The following is a 16,127-nucleotide window of genomic DNA, read 5'->3' on the forward strand; positions in this document are numbered from 1 at the left end:
CCAAAGCCCCCCTAAAATTTTGTTACTGCTAATTGATTTAATAGCCACTAACAACTTTATGTTCGTTTGGCAAAACTCTTTAGAGGGTGGTTTTTTGCTTTTTGGTTATGAGGTGACATAAAGGTAATAGTTTTTTATGGTTTGAGTTGTATGTTGATGCTTACCTACCTTAACAAACGTTGCCAAACAAGCCCAGAGTCTACCTTTTTCTGTTTCCTGACTAAACATTTCTAAAACGCATGCAATATATGGAAACATGCTGCCAATTAGTCTGATATGGAAGATAAATAAGGTCAAATAAAAAATTGTTATATTAGGCAAAGCTTGCTTGGAGCCTACCTTCAAATATTTTTCTCCCTTATATGTTTACCTAAGGAGAGGTATGACAATCTAGTTTGAGTGATTGGTGCACTTGCTGTGGGATTGGTTATATTGCTGATGTTAAAGTTAGGTTGATGCTCTCTGCATAACACTAAACTGAGGTTTCTTCCTCAAAGACTTTACAATCCAAATTTGTTCTTGTTAGATAAATGTTTTGATTATCTCTGCTGGTTAGTGTATGCGTGCATAAATTTTAGGGCCAAAACCAAGATCTATAAGTTCGAGCACTAAATTTCAGGGTTGAAATAGTATGGTTTTGGTGATTGATATCCAGATATTCTACTGCCTGAGGAAAATAACGGAAAAGTTGGTTTGGGTAGGATAATGCGATGTCTAGCTTTTGTAGATATATATCTGCTGGCTATGTGTGTTAAGCTTAAATCTCTTGACTTTCTCTGGCCTGGCATAAAAATGATGGTTTTCTTTTAAGATATGAGAATTCTAGGTGGTCTCAAAATTTTCTTTGTAGCCAATACCTCATGTTTCTATTTTCTGCATACTTGATCAAAAACTTAAACGATGTTATCATATCCTGAATTTGCAATATACATTTCCTGTGTTGTTGTCACAGCCAACACCTATCCAACTACAGCAATCATCACTAACCCAAGAAGAAAGACGACTCGGTGGATCTGTAAGATTGTCTTTAAAGCAAAGAAGTGCTTCCCTTTCCACCTCTAAGCATCTTAAATTTTGGCCCTTGGTACATGAAATGGGTTTAATAAGTTGAAGGTAAGATGCAGTTCCAAACAGAGAGAAGAAGAAAATGGGAAACCCCATGAGCATAAGAGTGAGAATTCATATTCTAGGAAAGGTTTTGAGGGATTATGCATAATAATGAGGGGAGTGTTAATGAGGGGAGTGTTATCTAGGTTAGATGAGTTTGACAAGAGTCACAAATCTGTATCTAGGGTTAGGAAGGTTAATACCATTCACCTGTTGAGGGGGAGTAGTGGTGGACTCACCTAGAGTAAGGTGGTCCAGAACATGCCTTGGATTGGTTGTCTTGCATATTTCTTCCTATCCTAGAGTATTTATCATTCATTGCATTGCATTTTGTTTCTAATTTCTGTTCTGCATATATATGCATTGCATTAATTTTGTGCATTTTATTTTGAAAAAATTCAAAAAGACAAATATTTTTTTTAAGGTTGTCTGCTTATTGTTGTCATATGCACCTTGATAGTCCATAAATTTCTCATGTATACTTCATGGATCCAATTCCTTATAACTCAGAATGTGCTTACCATACATGAGATGAATATGTATTAATGGACTGATTTTTTTTGTGTCTAAGCATAAGCTTCTATGGTACATTTTACCTATGCTTGAACTCTTGTGCACATTTAAGCTTATATTAAGTATGAATTTGACCTTAAGGGTGAGTTATGTTAGGCAACCATATGAGGACGATTGACTAGTTGTGTCTATTAAATTGACCAAATGCTAGTTGAACCTAGGACCTAGAAATTCCAACATTCCACTAATTTCTTTTTAAGCACTAAATGATTAAAGACAATTCTCAAAGTGAAAAATAGTGAAACAATAAAACAAAATAACATATTCCAAAAGAAATTCTATTTCATTGTGCCTTATTTGTGCTAAACTTGTCCCTATATAAATAGTTGTGGCCATATTCATTCTGGAAAGAGACAGTCACTACCGGACAATTTTTGAGTATGTGCTATTACTACATGGGAAGTGTATTGGATGAGGGTGACATGACCCTAGCAAGGTTTGACTTTTGTTTAGATATACATGTCAATCTTCTCATGAGGTAATTTAAGTTTTTTTTCTTGCTAACCTATCCCCTCACCTTATAACTTCTTAAACTTACTTGATGGTTAGCCACACAACACACAACCATGGGTCGAGTGGAAGTTGTTGCTTTGCTTTGTTGAAGAAACTTTTGTTTCATATCTTTTTATCCTCATGTATATTTTGGACATTTTGAGAAATAACCGGAGAATCATTTCTTCATACATGAGTCTTTTATGTTATCATGTGTGTGTATTTGACATAACGAGTCTTACATTGAGGGGGAGAATTTTTTTCATGATCTTGCATTTCACTCATTATGCATTCGTAGCTTTGATCATGTTTATGTTTCTGTGACTTTCCTTGGGCTTACTGGTGTTTTACTGCCCTTGATGAGAATAGATAGAACACCATAGATGATTTTGATTTTGATATACTTGTTGCATCTATGAATGATATTTGTTTTGTGTTCTAATAGATTTGGTGAGCTATTCATGATTATATTCTATTAAAATCTGTTATATTATTGATCATTATTTATTTCTGTTCCACATATGCCTCTATGTGTTTTGTGAAATGTTTAAGGAAAATTGAAGACCTTTTGTCATTCTGTGATAAAAAAGGGAGAGTAATGATGGGAGATGATGGGATGTCTGCATGTTGATTTTTGTCACCGAATTGCCATAGGGGGAGTTTGTTAGTATTTTTGTTGACATTTATCTCTAGGATTTGGTTAACTTTTTCAATGCGTAGGTATATTGTAATCTGGAATGTGCAGGATTCTAGTGTTATAGGATAACTCGAGATATTTTGCTTGATAGTAGATATGATGTGGCTAGGCTATCGGTTGCCTCTGTATAATGCTTATATACATACTTATTTGTCTGTATTTGTTGTGTGCATATGCCAAGAGACAATTGACATGCATTTGATGATTACAAACACTCAAAAAAAAAAAAAAAAATTTGATGATAACATTGAGTTATTTTAACTTCATCGGGTGGAGCTAATAACAGAAACGAATTAGGCAATTAGGCAATTAGCATGACTATATATATCGAGTAATCTAAAATTAAAATGCTAGCGTTATCCTGTAACTATTAAAATCATAAATATCTCTCACAAATCTCTATCAAAATGTTAAAAAACAAAAAAGTCTATGAATTCACCATTTCTTCCATAGAGTAAAATTATTTGGAAGGCTGAAAAAGAAGGAAATCAATGATTTTTTACGACTGAAGCATGAAAGCTCATGCATTATTGTTTTATAGCACATCATGGCTTGAATGACAATATTAGCTTCAGTAATGTAATATTAAGAATGATGGTTAAAATTGTAAATTTAGGACTTGTCCTGTCTTTAGCCAACCGTTTGCTCACAGCACCATTAAATAGAGAATGAAAATATAATAGTAAGTAATGAGAAATGGATTTTGGAAAATATAATAGTAAGGGAATGGGCTATAGGATATCTGCTGCTAGTGCTCTTAGAGTGGGCACATTTACCTATTTCTCTCAGCTTATTACCTGCTCCCAAGTGAATATATAAATTTCGCAATTGACAGAAAATGGGAATGAGGGAATGTAATGTAATGCTTTTATTTCATGGGTGACACCCAATCCCACCCATGAAACAAGCGGCATATCTATTTGTCAAAGCAATTGAATTATGAGTTGTGCGATATACCAACCCTCCGTCCCATTTCTGTTTTACTTGGTTGACGTGGCAATGTCTAAGGATGGAATGAGGGTGTAGTATGTAGCATTACTCTTGAATTATTATTAGTTTTTTTAGTTATAAGAACTAATATTTAAGTAAATGAAGAGAAGATTTCATTGAAATTCAAAACAAGGGAAGAAAAGAAAAAATATATTGCAATCAAAATTTCTTGTGAGTGTTGGTATCATGTGGATACCCCTCATTAATTACGTTACATTGACTATTTTTTTTTTTTTTTTTTAGGTACTTTGGAAAATGTAAATTCATGTACTCTTTGATTTAGAAAATTTACACATTATGCTTGATTTTTATAAAATGTTTGCAAAATTTTATGCATCGAAAGCAAAGACAGAAAATGAGAAGTTTAGCAAACCAAGCCATTGATTTTCTAATAATTGTACTATTTCGATTTCTTTATTACTTCCGTTTTCTTGGCAACTAAACATAGCATAGGTGCTTGCAGTTATATGCCATGATTTTGAAATTAATTGTGCTATTTTGATTTCCTGCCCTTCATTTTTTCTACTTGGATTGAAGTAATTTAAGAATAGCATGGTTAGGTTCATACTATTGATCTCAATTTATTCAGTCATTTTGTGGTGACTTTGCTTATTCTATGGAATTATCAGAAGTTGTTTTTTTGGTGATCAACTGTATTGTACATGGAAATGCTTTTGCATTCAAAATCAAGTGAGAATGGGACTTGACTATGTGAATATACTGCTTGATTTTGTAATAAAACAGGATTACTACTTATTAAAAAAAATATAGTGCTTGATTTTGCTCCATCTGCAATTAGTGTTTGTTTGAAGTGAAAACAACGTTATCTCTAATTCCTGTCAGCATTTTCAACTTTGATGATTTGGATTTTCTCTCCATCATTTGACAGATGTGGAGATAGCTGATGGGAATCAAAGCATGCATTCTTTAAAGCCTGCTGGTGGAATAGGGAAGAAGTTCAAAAGGAAATTCAAGATGGGTAAAGGCAAGCGCCCGCCGTGGTAAGGGCATCAGGAGGAAGAACCATATTTGATTCCATAACAGATACTGGTAATTGATATTTCTCCTACCGTACTAATGGTATCAAGTGGCCTGTGGGCAATCTTGGTAGTTCTAAGATAGGTATATTTTGTATTCTGTTATTGTGTCCTAGGGATTAAGTTTGGAAGGTTGTTGAGTGACATGAATGTAGACTATCCTTTTTCTTCTTTTATCACAACTTATAAGTATGGATGGATGGCTTTTTTGAGTTTTTCCCCACGCACACAGAAAATTTTTGTGGATTGAAGGATATATCAAATTAGTGTAAAAACAGAAAATTATTCAACTGACTGTTTTACCAAACAGTCACCATTTATTGTGAAGACTCCAAACTTTTCTGAAAGGAAGGCTAAATTCCACTACCTTTATGGTATTCAAATTGTCCATTTTTTAACTTTATATACGTTTTAAACACTTTACAACAATCATCTGCTAATTTGGTATTTTCCTAAAGGCTGAGAAGTGACCTCTGTTTTCTTATGGGTTGATTAATTATGGCTTTGTGATTTTAAATATGTGAACATCATCCTCAAAAGTTGACTTTATTAGAAATGGGTCTTGGGTCTAACTCAACCTAAAAGCTAGCTCAAGAGTTAAAGTTTTTTCTCACATTATAAATGGCCAATCTTCTTAATACTCAAGCAATGTGGGACTTTCAACACGTCCCCTCACGTGTGGCGGGAGAACATCCAAGCCAACACGTACGACAATAGGTGACGGTGGGCCACAGCTAATTGGGCTAGGCACGTGTGGTGGGAGAACATCCAAGCCAACACGTGCAACAATGGGAGAGACGGTGGGCCACAACCAATTGAACCTGACTTTAATACCATATTAAAAATGGGTCTTGGGCCTAACTCAACCCAAAAGCTAACTCAAGAGTTGAGGTTTTCCCTCACATTATAAATTGTCAATCTCCTTAATACCCAAGCAATGTGGGACTTCCAACAGACTTTGATGGATGTTATTATGGGTCATCAAGGGCGGGGACCAAGGCATTCTAGGAGGTGATGGAGTCCCCCCAATGCTTGCTGGTACAAAGAGAAAGAATCCAGGAAAATTCCATTCTTTTTTCATTGTAATTTAATTTTGTAGCACACTTTTTTAAAGTTTCTTTGGTATTTGCTTAATTTAGGTGGAAAACGCACACTAAAGCTTCCCCCAGAACTCGCATACGGCATGAGAGGGGCTGGGTGCAAAGGAGGTAAGCAGTCATCTTTTATAAAAGAAAATTTCTTCATGCGTAAATTTCCTTTGTACATGTAAAAGTAGCTTAATCTTAATGTTTTATATATAAATAATAAGATTTAACAATGGCAGTATCTTAAATTTTTTTAGCATATTTTGTTTGTTGCAGGTTCTTGTATTATTCCTCCAGATTCGGTTCTTTTGTTTGATGTAGAATTCATTGGCAAGGTATGAGAAGTAGTTGCCACAAAGAAAGTGTCTACATCAATCAGTTTTTGGTTTTCTCCAACTTTTTATTTGTAAAGTTGAAGAGGAGAATCAAGAAAGCACAAATGTTTCATCTCTGAAGAGCATTCATGCTTCCACTGTTGCACACATTTGTCAATTAGAGACCCAAAAGACAGACCTTATATCATTATTAAGTAAATACATTGTGAAAGTGAGTTGAAGGTTGAGTGCAAATAATTTTTTGGGATTATGCTTACGAGCAAAAGCTCGAGTTTTACCTAACTCGTGTAGAAGGAATGCTTTGCACAGTGTCATAAAAATCAAGTTTTACCGAACTTGTATGAAATGAGTGCTTTTCTCATCATTAGACGCCTCGTTTACTAAATATTGGGTCTTGAAAGCGCTATTAATGGTTGAAGTGACAATGATGGAAGGTGTTTGATAAAAATGATGACTTGCAATAGTAACAATAATGATAGTAGTAATGTGAATAGTGATGCTAATGATGGTAATTCAATTGCATTGGATTTAGGGACAGAATTGGAATTTACCATCGGAAGACCAAAGCATAAATGAAGGGTAAAGCTTAATTTTAATAGGGCTAAGTCTAATTTTTCTGTCTGAAAAATTGAAAAAAAAAAAAAAAAAAAACCATTAACACATTTTTCAAAATTTAATTATAAAATAATATTCAAAACTTAAAACACTTCTTAAAAAATAAAACACAACATATATTTTGTAAAAAAGAAAACTTAAATATTTTAAAGGAAATAGTTTTATTTTTCATTTTTCAATTTTACAAAATATTATTCCAAAATTTTATCAAACAAAATTTAAACTTTTCTTAAATATGACCTCCACCAAATAAATTATCAACTTTTACATTTTCAAACTTAAAACGCAAAACATTTCTCAAAATTTTACCAAACGAACTCTAAGATCTTTCGGCCCAAGTTGGAACCTCGATTATTGTTTTAAAAAATGACTATAAAGGAGAGAGTCATTATTATATCTTGTGGTGTTTTAAATTTTAGTTCGAGTTCTTGTAGTATTTGTAGTGACAAATTGTAAAAAGAAAAAGGTAAATAAGAAAAAAAAAAAAAAGAAAAAAAAGAAAAAGAAAAAGAAAACAATAAAAGTGGGACAGGAAAATCCTTATCCAAGATGGGAGGACAAGATCCGAATCAGCCAAACAGACCCGAATATAGGCGAATCCAGAAATCATAGCCCTCTTTTATTTGTTTAAAACCCTAGCGACCCCGAAAGACAAAGCGAAAGACTAGCGAAGGCGGTGGTTGAAGAAGAAGAAGAAGAAGCGATGGCGAAGTCAATGAGGTCGAAGAAATTGAAGAGGCTTCGAGCGATTCGGAGAGAGATGGTGGAGCCCTACTACGACAACAAAGATGTTGCTAAGCTAGCTGCTCAGGAGGCTGCCCTCGCCGCCCCTAAGCTCCCTGCGCGTCCCACTTCTACCAATACCGATATCACTACAACTTCAAACGCTATGGGTAACCTCTCTCTCTCTCTCTCTGCTTATTATCCAGTTTCTTGAGTTCAATGATTCGCCTGGTATTCAATATTTCCTTATTGTTGATGGTGTTCTTAGTAGTAGTTTATAGTTTTACAAAATTATGTGCTCTTGCATTTGGGTTTTTTCATGCTAGTTGGTGATTTTGTGTGTAGCCCATTTTTGCTTATGATGTAGAACCCATTACCTACCAACACATCAACGCCACTATTCATGTCCTGCCATAATGATATGTTTCAATTCTTATACAATGACCGGATGATACCCCTTATGATTCCTCAGTATACGCAGGAATGGCAAAAGTGGGAGAAAAAAAAAATATGGAAGCTTTGTACTGAACGAATTGTGCTACGCTAGTTTCTTTTTTTTTTTTGATGTCGGGAACCTCTCCAAGGCACGGTCCCATGCACCGCATCCTCGGAAGTTTCTTTACACGGAACTGGTTAAATCGCTGGCCTTTCATGAGGGGGTGTGGCCTTAAGAGATTGTTTGCACCCATGAAGTGTTGAACCTTGGACCTTGAAGGGAGCAAACCTTAAGACCAAGGCCTCCACCACTTGGCCCTTTGTACTGAATGAATTGTGCTATGCTAGTTTCTTATGTTGGATTCCTCCAGTCTACTATCTATTTTTGTTCTGACCAAGTTCTCTCTGTGAAACCTTTTTAGTTATTTCTTAAGGAGGAAACAGATACTTGTATTTCTTAGCAACAAGCTTATTGAGGCTCTTATCACACCCAAACATGTTTTGATTTACAAGTATATATATAGATCCCATTTGCAGCTCGAATTCTCACCTCTGTTTTTTTACGCAAAAGATAAAAACTGCACTCCAACTGAGCACCTCTTTTCAAACTCAGTAATATTAGGAAAGAATTGGCTTTGTTTGTTAATGTGTTTTGGGGGCACTTTTTGTTTTTGGTTTCACATAAAGGTGAAAACTGCTTCTTCTTTTTTTGGTGTTTTGAGGACTAATTAGCCAGCCAATGGATAGATGTTTGTGTTGGATGGCGTAGATGACAACCAGGGAGTCTCCGTCAATGATGATGTTGTTCTTTATCCCCAATTTTTTTGCTTTCTAGATGGCTAGAAGCCGAAGGGCGGCTTTGGCTTCTCCCATGTTGGGGTTAGAGTGGGCTTTCTCTCAGCTTATTATGGGGCATTATCTGCTCTCAAGTGAATATGTAAATTTTGCAATTGACAGAAAATGAGAATGAGTGACACCCTTTCTCACCCATGTAACAAGCGGCGTATCTATTTGTCAAAGCAATTGAATTATGAGTAATGCGATATACTACGCCTCCATCCCATTTCTCTTTTACTTGGCTGACGTGGCAGTGCCCATTAGCATTTGATTTTTTTTTTTTTTTTTTTTTAATAAAGGTTGATGTGGCATTGTGATGTGGATAATGCCACATCAACCTTGGAGGATGGGATTTATACTTCAATTTTTTTAGTTATAAGAATGAAATATTAAATCCATGAAGAGAACATTTCATTGAAATTCAAAACAAGGAAAAAAAGAAGAAAAAATAAATCGCAATCAAAATTTTCTTGAGTGTTACTATCATGAGGATACTCGTCATTACATTACATTGACACATTTTTTTTTTGAGGTACTTTGGAAAATGTAAGTTCACGTACTCTTTAGATTTAGAAAATTTATCACATTATGCTTGATTTTTATAAAATGTTTGCAAAATTTTATGCATCGCAAGCAAAATAGAGAAAATGAGAAGTTTAACAAAAAGCCATTGATTTTCTAATAATTGTACTATTTTGATTTCTTACTTCCGTTTTCTTGGCAACTAAACATAGCATAGGTGCTTACAGTTTTGAAATTAATTGTGCTATTTTGATTTCCTGCCCTTCATTTTTTCTACTTGGATTGAAGTAATTTAAGAGTAGCATGGTTAGGTTCATACTATTGATCTCAATTTATTCAGTCATTTTATGGTGACTTTGCTTATTCTATGGAATTATTACAAGTTGATTTTTTGGTGACCAATTGTATTGTACATGGAAATGATTTTGCATTCAAAATCTAGTAAGAATGGAACTTGACTATGTGAATATACTGCCCGATTTTGCTCCATCTGCAATTAGTTTTTGTTTGAAGTGAAAACAACGTCATCTCTAAAGCCTGTCAGCATTTTCAATTTTGATGATTTGGATTTTCTCTCCATCATTTGACAGATGTGGAGATAGCTGATGGGAATCAAAGCATGCATTCTTTAAAGCCTGCTGGTGTAATAGGGAAGAAGTTCAAAAGGAAATTCAAGATGGGTAAAGGCAAGCGCCGTGGTAAGGGCATCAGGAGGAAGCACCATATTTGATTCCATAACAGATACTGGTAATTGATATTTCTCCTACTATACTAATGGTATCAAGTGGCCTGTGGGCAATCTTGGTAGTTCTAAGATAGGTATATTTTGTATTCTGATTTTGTTGAGTGACATGAATGTAGACTATCCTTTTTCTTTTATCACAACTTATAAATATGGATGAATGACTTTTTTCCCCTCGCACACAGAAAATTTTAGTGGATTGAAGGACATGTGTACCTATATTCAACTGACTGTTTTACCAAACAGTGTTGGAACAAGTACAAAGTTGTGTAAAAACTTAGGGAAGCCCCAGTTCTTACGGAGGAAGCTAAATTATGAAGTCCAAGTTATTGTGTTTTAACTGACAACAAGATGCTACAACAGTCTCATTTATAAACAATGTTAAGCATGCGACTTTTGTTTTGAATGAGAATGATTCGAGTAGAGATGCACATGCTGATGCAGTTTTATTGGCAATAGCTGCATCTGGATTATGCATTTATCAATTTTAGGTAAATGTATCTGCATCACGTGGTTACTAATCAGTATTTGTGTGGTTATTGCGGTTATTGAATGCTATTATTAACAGCTATTCGCATATCAAGTAATGGGCCTTTTGGGCCTTCTTTGGATCTCTATTAGGGCATATTTTACATGCGTTTGAAAGTGTTTTTAACCCTGCTTTAGTGTTTTTTTTAAGCCATAATGTTTTAGATGAAATTCATATCTTGATTCCACATTCCAGCTTAAAAATAACAACGAAAATACAAATACCCCATAATGTGTTCATCCACAAAATACAAACATACAAATTACAAAGGGCTATTGTTCAAATGTAAATCCAACAACATTACAAATCCAGCTAACATTTTACAAATTCAAAACATAAAAAACATGATTAAAGTCTAAATGTAACACATTCAAAAGTGGATGATGAATTTGTTGCAAAGACTAAAATCTTCTTTGGATTCAAGGCTAAATTTCACTACGTCTATAGTATTCAGATTGTCCAACTTTTTCCCTTCAAAGAATATATATTGTTGAAGTACCAATCCAGTAACTATTAAGTAATAAAAAAAAAAAAAAAAACTTTTTCTCGTGTGAAAGACTGAAAAAGAATGAATTAGAATGAGGTTTTTTTAATAGCGGAAGCATGGACCTGATGCATCAATTTATAGCTCATCATTTTCTGGATGACAAAATTAGTTTTGGTAATGTAATATTAAGAAAGATGGTAATTAAGACCCTAAAATGGGACCATGTGAACAAATGGTTATTAGAAAATGGGATGCAATAAAAGAGAGAATGCCTCGCACAATTGTAAAATCATTCATATGTATGACTTTAGCACATGAAGATTGGAGCATATGTTATTACAACAACCTGAAAAACTTATAAGACATAAATAATGCATATGAAGGAAAAACTCCAATACTCGTAACTTCAACATGCGAACAATTTTGATGTTAATGAACACAACAATCCTATCTTTCAAATTATCAAAACTTCGAAAGTAAGCTTGTCTCCATGATGTTTTGACAATTAGTGTGCCACAAACTCCCCAAAATCCAACAATAAACACTTGACTACTCGAGAGGTCAAGTGTTTGCAATGACAGCAAGTTTCCAATAGAATCTGGAATTGAACCTGAAACAGAGCTTTGAGAGAGGTAAATAGTTTTCAACTTCTTGAGTCCTCCTGATGAATGAGGCAAGTTCCCCCCAAGCAACACATTTATACCCAAGTCTAGATACTCAAGGCTACTTTTGGGACATTGAGACAAGCCTTCCACAAACTCAGTTACCTCCCCACTTATATTGCTGTATTGCATATTTAATGTTTGCAACTTGCAAAGGTTGGCGAATGAGCTTGGTGTCTTTCCAATAAAATAGTTGCCAGCTAAATCCAAGTTACGCAAGTTTGTTAGATGTCCCAGACCAACTGAAATAGCACCTCTAAGCCAACTGGATGCAAGATTGATTGTTAACAGCCCACTAAAATTTCACAACCAGTGAGGTATGAAGGAGTCAAAATAGTTGTAAGAGAGATCAAGGACTTAAAGCAATGTGAAGTTGATGGAGGAAACAGAGTGAGGAAGACTAGCGAGTTCACAATCACCTAGGTGTAACTCCACCAAGGAAGGGAGCATATTAACTGCATCAAGCCAACCCGGAACATTCTTAAGATTTACATCTCCCAAATTGAGGTCCCTAAGAGGCTTTTCACTTCCAATATTGGAAAGGGAATGACCATGCCGATGAAATGAAAATGAATTGAGATCTAGATATTGCAGCCTTGATAGATTCCCAAGATGGGGAGGAATAGCTCCAGCAAACATTCAGAAAGAGAGATTGAGATACCTCAAATTCTCGAAGGAACCCAAAAACTTCGGAATATTGTATCCATTAAAATTATTCAAGCTTAGGTCCAGATAACTCAAGTTCTTTAGACCAAGTAAAGAACTCATCTTACCCCCGAGGCATAACTTGTTGTAAGCTTTTGATATTTCATCACAATGGTACTCATATTCAATTTGCGAATAATATTCTCCTTCTTCTAAAAAATAAAATTCACTCACCGAAAATGGATTTTTGAGGTCAAGCTTGATGACATGTCTTGTGCTGTTGTCACAGCTAACTCCAATCCAAGTGCAGCAATCATCACCAACCCAAGAAGAGAGACGACCCGATGGATCGGTAAGACTTTCTTTGTAGCTAAGAAGTGATTTTCTCTCCATCTCCGAGCATCTAAAAATAGGGCTTTCGGTGCATGAAACAGGTTTAATAACTTGTAGGTAGGATGCAGTTCCAAGTAGAGAGAAGAAAAAATCAGATGGAGAGGAACAATAGACATAAAGAAGTGGGTTCTAACCATTTTGCTAGTGAAATGCATGTGATGCTACATGCATGGGTTTCGACTATTTATTCTTGCCAATAAGGTTGGTAGAGTTAGACATGTTATGTGGCATTAAATAAATAATAAACTCAACATTTATTCAATTCAAAACCGTTTAGTACTTCAGCTTTCAATATATAATTGTATCTCAACTTGTTAAGTGGTTGTAAGAGTCCTCATATTTTATTTAACATTTTGATGTGATGAAACCACTAAGGACTTTCGAAGTATCCACTAACTTGACTTATAAATCCACTCTCTTGATTCTCAGAGAATAAAGCCAAAAAAAGATTGAAAAATAAGATGTAATTGCCGTCCCCTTTGGGTTTAAAAGTTAATCTCAGGACAAAGACTCCACGCTTGGGTCTTCCTTCTATAAAGCAAAAAATAAATTATAATTATGGTATATTTAAGCCTATGAATTTAAGTTTTTCAATTAAACTAAGATTTTGGGTCCGACATTTTTACTTTCATCATACATCATAATGATAGCAAGAGGAAGTTGCAAGGGAGGGGTGGAATTAAAATATAATGGACTATTTTATATCTAAATTGGTTGCGTGTTTGTGACTATTCTTTGATACCCTTGTTTGTACAACTTGTGAAAGGGGGAATATTCATATGCTCATTGCGATTTTGACCAACTTCTCTCGATAAAATTATTTTAATTATTTTTATTAGTGTTAAATTATTAATTAAATAATTAAATTCATCATTTTTTATGGAACATCCTCCTCTTTGGGTTGTGAAGTTTCTCTACAAAGACCATCCGAAATAAAAAAGAAGTAGTTCCTGATTGGGAGTCAAAACTGCGTGTTTGCAAGAGATAATCAATGAAATGGACATATGGCTTTCTTTATTGATTTGTTGAGCTTAAATTCCTCCAATAATAGTGGGGGGAAGCCACGTTATACTGTATGGGGTCAATTATTTCTACTGAAATTTGTAAAATATGTGAACTATTTATTAGGTTTTTGAGAAATTTGATGTATATACAATTAATTCCCAAAACCTTTGTGGGTTTAATTATGTAAGTTTTTTTTTTTTTTTTTTCAAAATTGGGACTCCCTACATTTTAGAAACTCGTGATCATTGTAGCTCCCAATCCTATAGACTTGCTTTGCTCTATTTCTATTAAAAATTAGAGCAAAAGTCAATTAAAAATATGATTTTTTACTATAGAAGAATCATCTGAATGATTAAAAAAGAAGGAAATGAAACGATTTTTTTACAACTGAAGCTTGAAAGTTCATGCATTCGCAGATTTCATTTCGATGTTTGAAAGACAATATTTGCTTCGGTAACATAATATCAAGAATGATGTTTAAAATTGTAAATTAAGGCAGTGTCTTGTCTTTAGCCAACCGTTGGCTCACCATTTCATTGCAGCACCATTAAATAGAGAATGAAAATATAATAGTAAGTGATGAGAAATGGATTTTGGAAAATGCGATACAATAAAAGAAATAATGCCTTGCACAATTGTAAAAATTATTCATATATATGACTTTGACAAGTGAAGATTTGAAGCATCTTGGATCATACATTATTACAACAACCCGAAAAACTTACAATACATAAATTATACATATTAAGAAAAAATTTAAAAGTAAAAACATGAAACATAAATCCTCTGTCGTGGGAGATACGATTGCATTTGGCATATGCAACAAGCCTTTTAAACCCCTAGGCATCCCTAATGGACGAGTGAAGTCTCGTGAGGGTTTAACAGAAATGATACCCACAAACATTGTAGCACTATGTTAGCCCACAACTTCAATTTCTCTCTGACTCGACCTTCCTTAGTAAGCAAACATTTTTGACCATAATGAACACCGCAATCTTGTCTTTCAAATTATCAAAGCTGCGAAAGTAAGCTTGTCTCCATGATGTTTTGATAATCAGTGTACCACAAACTCCCCAAAATGCAACAATAAACCCAATTGCCATGCTAATCCAAAACGAGAATGACTCAACTGCCCTTTCCTTTCGGTTACCACCATTTGGTGTTACTTTAGGATTAGTTTCATTTTCGGAACACTTGGTCGAAAGAGGAGGTCCGCAGAGTAAAGAGTTACCTTTGTAAATAGAAGAGTCATCAAGAGTTTGAAGTTGATTCCCAGTTGGAATTTTTCCAGACAAGTTATTGAGTGACAAATTCAAGCGACTTAAGAAGGTCAAATTAGACAAGCTCTCAGGGATAGGACCATAAAGCTCATTCATCGAGAGATCAAGTGATTGTAACATTTGTAAATTCCCAATTCTATTAAGAATTCTTCCAGTGAGATGATTCATTGATAAATTCATGATGACCAATTCTGAGATGCTTGTTATATTATCAGGTATTTCTCCTGATAAATTGTTACTCGAAAGGTCTATAAGATATAAAAGATTAAAAAAAGTTAGACCATATCTATATTCTATTCCTTTAGAAACCAACAACATTTGGTAATCATATTCTCCATAGGAAACTTCACTCTCATTACTACGCAAGCTTCCTAAACATTGAGGGATTACTCCTGAAAAATCATTGTGTGCAAGGTCTAGGATTCGAAGCCTTGGAAGAAGACATAATTGTTGAGGTATGTCCCCCTGAAAAAAGTTGGACCTTAGTCTTAGCCTCGATAAAAGTGGTAGACTTTCTCCTAACCATGTTGGAAGTTTTCCGAAGAATTTGTTTCTTCCAAGATCAAGGCTTTGCAAGTTACTATAGTTTCTAAAGAAAGAAGGAAACTCTCCATCGAGATGATTTTGGCTCAATGATAATACCTGCAATGATCTCAAATATCGCATTGAACTTGGAATGTTGCCAGATACATTGTTATCTGCTAAGTCCAATATTGATAACTGTCGCAAATCCTTCCAAAAAGAGGGGAGTTTCCCGGATAAGGAATTATTTCTCAAAATAAGAAAGCTTAAGTTCTTTAGCATTCCAAAAGACTGGGGAATTCTGCCAGTAATTGAATTTGAAGAGAGGTCCAACCAATCCAACTTGGGCAATAACTCACCTATGTTTTTTGGAATAAGTCCAGAAAACATATTATTATCGAGATTTATGACTCT

General features: G+C 34.5%; 3 protein-coding genes, 1 long non-coding RNA gene and 1 pseudogene across 4 annotated transcripts in view; 3 read left to right on the plus strand and 2 right to left on the minus strand.

The window, feature by feature from the left end:
- The window catches only part of LOC132171862 (uncharacterized), a 71,074-nt gene extending 66,210 nt beyond the window's left edge, over nt 1-4,864 (plus strand). The window contains exon 5 of the mRNA XM_088513636.1: nt 4,749-4,864. Coding sequence (XP_088369762.1) covers nt 4,749-4,864 — 116 coding nt within the window. The remainder of the gene's footprint in view (nt 1-4,748) is intronic.
- A 1,002-nt stretch (nt 4,865-5,866) lies between these two features.
- Nucleotides 5,867-6,541, plus strand: LOC132168799 (uncharacterized). The gene is made up of 3 exons (XR_009438930.2): nt 5,867-5,934; nt 6,036-6,104; nt 6,258-6,541. It is a non-coding gene; the product is annotated as an uncharacterized LOC132168799 (long non-coding RNA).
- Nucleotides 6,542-7,575: 1,034 nt separating this feature from the next.
- On the plus strand, nt 7,576-10,370 carry LOC132171592 (uncharacterized). The gene is made up of 2 exons (XM_088511773.1): nt 7,576-7,824; nt 10,039-10,370. The coding sequence occupies exons 1-2, from the start codon at nt 7,635-7,637 to the stop codon at nt 10,176-10,178; spliced, it is 330 nt and encodes a 109-aa protein (XP_088367899.1). The 5' UTR covers nt 7,576-7,634; the 3' UTR covers nt 10,179-10,370.
- A 1,129-nt stretch (nt 10,371-11,499) lies between these two features.
- LOC148587988 (uncharacterized) lies at nt 11,500-13,129 on the minus strand (annotated as a pseudogene).
- Nucleotides 13,130-14,546: 1,417 nt separating this feature from the next.
- LOC132186635 (uncharacterized) lies at nt 14,547-16,108 on the minus strand. The gene has a single exon (XM_088511614.1). It carries the CDS (start codon nt 16,101-16,103, stop codon nt 14,841-14,843), a length of 1,263 nt encoding a protein of 420 aa, XP_088367740.1. The 5' UTR covers nt 16,104-16,108; the 3' UTR covers nt 14,547-14,840.
- Between the last annotated feature and the right edge of the window lie 19 nt (nt 16,109-16,127).

The sequence above is a fragment of the Corylus avellana genome, chromosome 1, assembly GCF_965113065.1.
Source record: "Corylus avellana chromosome 1, dhCorAvel1.hap1.2, whole genome shotgun sequence".
NCBI lineage: Eukaryota > Viridiplantae > Streptophyta > Magnoliopsida > Fagales > Betulaceae > Corylus > Corylus avellana.